Here is a 7,125-nt window from a genome sequence, read left to right as displayed (position 1 = left end):
ACAGAACGACAGAAACTTCATGCAAACACAATAACAAATCCTCTTAACAGTAACACGTGTGCCAAAATATAGCAACTCAATAAAATGACTTTCACAATATATTCCCTTATACCACAACATTTCCTCAAACAGTTTCAATATCACAACCATACATAGCCCTCGGCTCAATAACATTGAATTAATAGTGCAACGATAATAACACGACGATACGACAAGTAGATCAACTCAGGAACATCAGAACACAACGAAATGGTAGAACGAGCTCACAAAGAAACACACAACTAGGAATAATAGTCTCAACAAGAATAGCTCAACAAGGAAGATATAATGTGTAGCAATAAATCCACGAAAGTACAATTCGACGATAAGAAAGATAACATGAATCGATGATTCCAAATAAGGGTAAGTCAACAATGATAAGGGATAACAAAACTTCATTTAAGGTTGAGCAATTACGGAAGAGATACAACAAATTCAATTAAGGATAGGCAATTACGGAAAGATAATAATAACTTTAATTAAGGATAGACAATTAAAGAAAAGATAATAATAACTTCAATTAAGGATAGATAATTAGAGAAAAGATAATAGTAACTTCAATTAAGGATAAGCAATTAGGGAATATATAGCATGATAGTAAAAGAGGCAACAAATTCAGTTAAGGCACACAAGAGTTTAATCGGCAATAAGGGTTGATCATGAAGCAATTAATTCCAAATAAGACACGTAAGGGTGAATTTAGTAAATGGAAAATTTAACATGACAAAACAACTGCATATTTAATGAACATGAGAACCTAAAATCCCTAAACGATCAAATTTCCACAAACTAAGTCCGAGCATGTACTCGTCACCTCGCGTACACGGTCTTCACATGACTAAAATCCTAAGGGGTAGTTCCCCCACACAAAGTTAGGCAAGATACTTACCTCAAGGAAGCTAGACCAATACTCTAAAATGATCTTCTTGAGTGAAACAACCTCCGCACGACTCGAATCTAGCCAAAATAACTTCAAATCATAAATAAAACTCAAAGGAAACAATTCCAGATAATAAAGCTTTAATCTTTAACAAAAACTAAAAAGTCAACCTCTAGGCCCGCACCTTGAAACCAATAAAATTCATAGAATCAAAACGCCCATTCCGATAGGAGTTCAACCATACCAAAATTATTAATTTCCGACATCAATTCGTCCTTCAAATCATCATTTTACATTATGAAAGATTTTTATTTTCCATTTTCCTTAACTCAAAACACTAAGTTAATGATTAAAATAAAGATAGAATTACGAAATATAAGAAATTCTATTGTTTTTACCCCAATGATTTGCTTGAGAAACCTACGAAAAATTGCTCAAATCCAAGGTCTACAACTCAAGATATGATAAAAATGATCAAACCCTTGACTTTTGAAAATATATTCTGCTGCCCAAATAAGATGCATTGCGATCGCAAAAATTTGTATGCGATCGCGAAGAAGGAATCATCTGCTGCCTAGAGAAACACTACGTGCTCACGAACAAAGGAATGCGACCGCGAAGGTGAAATATCATTGTCCAAAGAAAAGCACTACGCGAACACGGAGGGAAAATTTTTGAAGCTACGTGATTGCGGGTTCCTATTCACAAATGCGAAGAACAGTATTGCTTGCCTTCAAATTACACTACAGGAATGAGAAGGCATTGACGCGAAAAGAACATAGTCAACAACTCTAAACCATGAAGAAATGGCATGTAGCCTATCCGAAACATACACGAGGCCCCCAATACCCAGTCAAAACATGCCAACAAGTTCCATAATGTAACACGGACCCTCTCTATATCTCAAATGACATCAAACAAGGTCGAAACTATGAATCACACCATGAATCGAACTTATGAACTTTCAAATCTTCCAACTTCCAAAACTCATGCCGAAATATATCAAATCAGCCCGGAATGACATAACGGATCTAATCAAACTCTCGGAATCGTAATCGGACACCGATATCACCAAAGTCAACTCTCGATCAATCCTTTCAACCTTCCAAAACTTCAACTTTCCAAATTTTCGTCGAAATGCTTCAAATTACCCTACGGAGATCCAAATTCAAATCCAGACGAACACCTAAGTCCAAAATCACCATACAAAGCTATTGGAATCATCAATATTCCATTTTGAAGTCTTCTACACAAAAGTCAAAACTTTGGTCAACTCTTACCGGCTAAGCTTCTAAAACAGGAATTCTCCTTCCAAATTGACCTTGAATCATCTGAAAATTGAACTCGGCCATACACACAAGTCATAACACATAATGCAGAGCTGCTTGAGACCCTTATCCACCGAACAAGATGCTAATTCTCAAAATAGCCTGTCGGGTCATTATTTCTCTAGTCTGTCTCCTTTTTTGAGAAGCTTTTCTACCCCGCCTACCTATGCAGAACTTCAAGTCTACCAAGAAAGAAGGTAGTGGTAACCTCTGCAGCTTTCTCTAGAACCATAAAGCTACGATCATTTTTATACTAAAACATACTTTCCATTTCATTAAAAAACTATCTTTGCAAAACCAAGTTGATGTTGACCATCATCCTCCTAATTACAATTACAATTAGCTAAACTAATTACACTTTCAAGCAAATTCTACGGATACTTGTTCAATCCTTGCAAAGTTGGCTGCCATTTTCTATTTGATCTTCCTTGTACATGCATGTGTAGGGAAATCTCTCTACATATCCTATCTGCCACATATCTTCCTTTGTTGAATCTCAGGGAGTTCGTTTCTCGCCAAATATATTAAACTACCATGCCAAAAGCTACAGTAGTTATAGCTGCCATGCCAGTTTTCCTTTTAGCTATGTTACTGATCCATTCTATCTCTTTTTGTCAGCTGCCTATTCTCCTTGTGATTCCCAGCCATTTGACTATTCTATCCCATATTATCCTTGTACATGAGCATTCAAAAAATCGGTGACTAAATGTTTCTATGCTCTTAGCACAATAGGCGCATTCCTGCGACACTTGAATTCCAAACTTATGTAGTCTATCCACATTGGCTAGCCTCTAATGAATTGCCAACCATAAATGAAACTTAAATCTTGGATCGATCTGTGTATGCATATGTATGCTCTTCCAGCCAACCTTGGGATATTGAGGAAGCAACTGAATATAGGCTCTCTAAATTTGAAATCTGCCTTGCTTCTCCATATCTGCTAATGTTGTAGTAAGGCTGGTCTGCATTGTGCTCACCTGTAACAAATCTTTCTTTGCTTCTATGATCTTTCTGACCACCCAAACGATTATTTTAGGTGTGTCAATTGTGTCAACTTCCTTCTGTTTTATGTAATAGCAATGAGTCCATTTGATCCATAATGCATCTGTTTTCATTGTTAGTGCCCATAATTGTTTCTAGATTGCTGCTTTATTCCACAGCCTCATGCTAATAACATTTAATCCCCTAGCTACTTTTGGTTGATAGACCTTGTCTCAAGCTATCAATGCTTTCCTAGATGTAGCACTTGAGCCAGTCCAAAGGAATGTTCTGCAAATAGTTTCAATCATCTTCATAATCTTCTTAGGCAATATGAATATTTGAGCACAGTGAGTCTGTATGCCAAAGAGTACAAAGTTAATGAGCTGCACTCTTCCTGAATATGATAGCATCCTAGTTGACCAACAATTAACTCTCTTAGTGATCTTCTCCACCAGTAGCAAACATTGGTGAATATTTAACTTCTTTGCAGACAATGGAACTCCCAGGTACTTGAAAGGAATTGATCCCTCTGTATACCCTATTAGGTTGAGTAGTGAGACTTTGATGTCCTGGTGTACTCCAGCAATGGACTTGGAGCTTTTGTCTGCATTTGCTTGAAGTCCTGATACAGCAGAAAATCTTTGAAAAGTTTACTGTATTTTGGTTACTGAGAGTTTATATGTCCTACAAAACATAAGTAAGTCGTCAGGAAAACAAATATGAGTCACTCCCAGCTTTTCTCATTTTCGATGGTATTTGAATTCCTTTGTGGAAGGTAGTTGATTCATCTCTCTTTGTAAATACTCCATTGCAATGACAAATAGATAAGGATACATAGAGTCTCCTTGCCTAATCCCTCTCCTGGCCTAGAATGGTTTGGTAAGGCCATCATTGAGCATCAATGAGTAAGACACTGTTGATACACTCTCCATTACTCAATGGATGAACTTCTGGGGGACCCTTAGATCAGTTAGCATACACCTAAGAAACTGCCAATGTAATGAATAATAGGCCTTTTTAATGTCTACTTTCATCCCACATCTTGGTGATAAACCTTTCCTATTATAGCCTTTGAACAGCTCATGGCTAAATAGGATGTTATCAATGGTACTCCTTCCTTCAATGAATGCAGATTGTGACTTCCCGATGGCCACCTCTATTAACTTCTTTATTCTTCTAGTCACTATCTTGGCAACAACCTTATAAAATGTAGTGCATCATGTTATAGGTCTGTAGTCTTTCACTTTAGATGGAGGTGGGATCTTAGGAATCAGTGTGATAGCAGTATAATTCCATGCTGGCATCATTCTACCTGTGTGAAAGAAATATGACACATCCTCATATATGTCCTGCTTCACAGTCTCCCATTGCTTGGTGAAGAATTCTATAGGAAAACCATCCACTCCAGGGGCTTTCTCCTTTGTCATATCCCTAATTGCTTCATCAATCTCTTCAGGACTTATATCCATTATTAGTTCATGTTGATGCTGTAAAGTGATATAGTTTCCTGCCTTAATGATACTAGTATTTGGGCATGGCATTTATCCATTAGCATTCCCCATTAGATGTGTAAAAAATCAGTGAACTCCTTTTCTACAGCCTTTGGATCAGTGATCTTCATCCCCAAGTCATTGTATATAAAAGTAATATTATTCTTGCTGGCCCTTATTTTCAGATGTGCATAGAAATATTTAGAGTTGGAGTCACCATGATCAATCCATGTTGCTCTAGATTTCTGCCTTATTATTCTTTCTTCTATTGTACTCCATTTCTCCAAATCACTCATATTCTGCTTTTCCTTCTCAATCAGCTGGTGATTAAAAGGATCAGTGACCAAAGCTGCTTGAACACATTCCAGACTCTACCTAATTTGAGTCAGTTTTTGTTCATAGCTTGCCATAGCCTTGTTCATACCCTTAGCCTCAACTATTAGTCTTTTTAGCTTCAGCCATATAAGTGCCATAGGATCCTACTCTTCTTGTTGTCGCCATACTCTATTCACCATAGGAGTGAAGTCCTTATGGTCCATTGTCATCATGTATAACTTGAAAGGCTTTTGGTAGATAGTTCTTTTATTCTATAATTGAACTACAATTGGGGAGTGATCAGATACTCCAGGTTCCATAAAATTAGCTTCTAGATGTCCATAATTCTGAGTCCAACTGAAATTTCCAAAGGCCCAATCAATTTTACTGTAAACTCTATCATTAGTATTATGTTTGTTGCACTAGGTGGAGAGGCACCCTTTTGCTCTTAGTGGGGTTAGTTAAATGTTATCAATACACTGCTTGAAATCCTGCACCTCATTAGTTGTCACTGGTTGTCCTAATCTGTCTTCAGTGGTTAACATATTGTTGAAATCTCCACTGATAAGCCATGATATTTGAATCTGACCACCTAGTATCTGCAATTTATGCCATAGGCTTGCCCTTTACTGCACCTTATTCCTAGCATATATTGTTGTCAACATAATCAGGGAATTTGTTTCTTGCTCTTCCACTGAGCAATGAATGAATTGTTCATGTATTTGGAGTACCTTAACTGTCAAGTGTGTCTTCCATAAAAGCCAAATCATTCCATTTATAGCTTTAGTGTAGTTGCAACAGTAACCCCAATCTCTAGCTACTTTTTCACTATACTTTTTGCCTTTCTTTCCTTTAATCTAGTTTCTAGACACCTAAGGATATCTATTTTATTCTTTTGCAGAAAGAGTCTTAACTCCTTCTGTAGATAGGGCTTGTTTAGCCCTCTTATATTCCAAGTGCACACAATTATGGTAGTTTGAGGGTAGGATCAATCCCAGTCCCATCTCCTTTTGAAGTGCTTGGAACACACTCTTCCAAAATCTTGAACCTATTTATAGTGATGCCCTCATCATTATGAGATTGATGTAGTACTGCAGGACTATAACTATGCTGTCTCATGCACTTTTCATTTCTACTGATCACTTGTGTCACTTGTGTAGGGGTATCTTCAGCTACTGCTTTTTGTTTACCCTTTCCTGCCTCTACTTGCTGATTCTCTTCTCCTTTTCCATCTATTTCCCCATCTTGCTCTTGTTGTTCCTTTGGCCTCCATTCCTGCATTGTTTTCTTCTTTCTAACTCTATTCCTTCTTTTTGGAGCTTTAAACTCAGCCTTTTCATTGCTCTGCTGCTTATTCCTCAAACATTCAAAATTGTCATGGCCAAAATGGATACATTCACTGCAGAACTTTGGCTTTCATTCATACAGAATTTTTTGCTGCATAGTTCCTGATGGGGTAACAATCTCTATAATCTCCAGTATTTGATTAGTGATATAAACCTTCACTAAGACCCTTGCATATGAAATTTTGTTAAGATCAGCCAAAAATATATCAGTATACATAAGAATTCCAATAGCACTAGCCACTTTGCTAAGTGCATCTCCAGTCCAATATCCGTAGGTAAGCTAGGTAAATGAATTTACAATGGAATAGTTGTAATCTATTTAAGGTCAAAATGAAATTCTCTTTCCCAGTTCTGTAGTATGAATGCTTTGTTATGGTATGAGTATGGACCTGCTTGCATTACTAGATCCCTATCCTCAATTGTTGAGAATCTAAAAACACAGTAGCAATCACTATGATATAAAGTTTGAGGTTTCGATACAAAATCCCAAACTGAATCAATATAATCCTCTATAGATTTCACATATGGAGTATCACCTAGAACATAACCAATTAAGGTAGTCGCCCAGTGGTCATTCAACTCTCTCACATCTTTCTCAACAATTTGTACAACAATTTTACCATCTCGATGACTTGGTGGAACATATTCCAGTCTCATGCCCATCTGAGAATTGCGATTTATCTGCATAAGCTCCTTTGCATGTTGTTCTGTTCGTTTCCTACATTTGTTATTGCTGCATGTTGTTC

The 7,125-nt window shown here is 37.0% G+C and overlaps 1 protein-coding gene across 1 annotated transcript; it reads right to left on the bottom strand.

The window, feature by feature from the left end:
* Positions 1-3,461: 3,461 nt before the first annotated feature.
* On the bottom strand, positions 3,462-4,697 carry LOC138871693 (uncharacterized). Its single transcript, XM_070149589.1, has 3 exons — positions 4,473-4,697; positions 4,283-4,427; positions 3,462-3,850 (listed from the first exon to the last, which is right to left on the bottom strand). Exons 1-3 carry the CDS (start codon positions 4,695-4,697, stop codon positions 3,462-3,464), a joined length of 759 nt encoding a protein of 252 aa, XP_070005690.1.
* Positions 4,698-7,125: the final 2,428 nt, after the last annotated feature.

This window comes from Nicotiana sylvestris, chromosome 6 (genome assembly GCF_000393655.2).
Source record: "Nicotiana sylvestris chromosome 6, ASM39365v2, whole genome shotgun sequence".
In the NCBI taxonomy this organism is placed as follows: domain Eukaryota; kingdom Viridiplantae; phylum Streptophyta; class Magnoliopsida; order Solanales; family Solanaceae; genus Nicotiana; species Nicotiana sylvestris.
Note: the sequence above shows the minus strand (reverse complement) of the source record. Positions and strands in the feature narration are given on the sequence as shown.

What these genes read in the sequence shown, in the direction of transcription:
- LOC138871693 (XM_070149589.1), bottom strand. Translation starts at nt 4,697, where the DNA reads ATGGATATAAGTCCTGAAGAGATTGATGAAGCAATTAGGGATATGACA. An exon ending in AGATCCCACCTCCATCTAAA is followed by an intron (nt 4,428 to 4,472) that starts GTGAAAGACTAC and finishes ACATTTTATAAG; the next exon opens with GTTGTTGCCAAGATAGTGAC. An exon ending in CAAAGGCTATAATAGGAAAG is followed by an intron (nt 3,851 to 4,282) that starts GTTTATCACCAA and finishes CTGCTGTATCAG; the next exon opens with GACTTCAAGCAAATGCAGAC.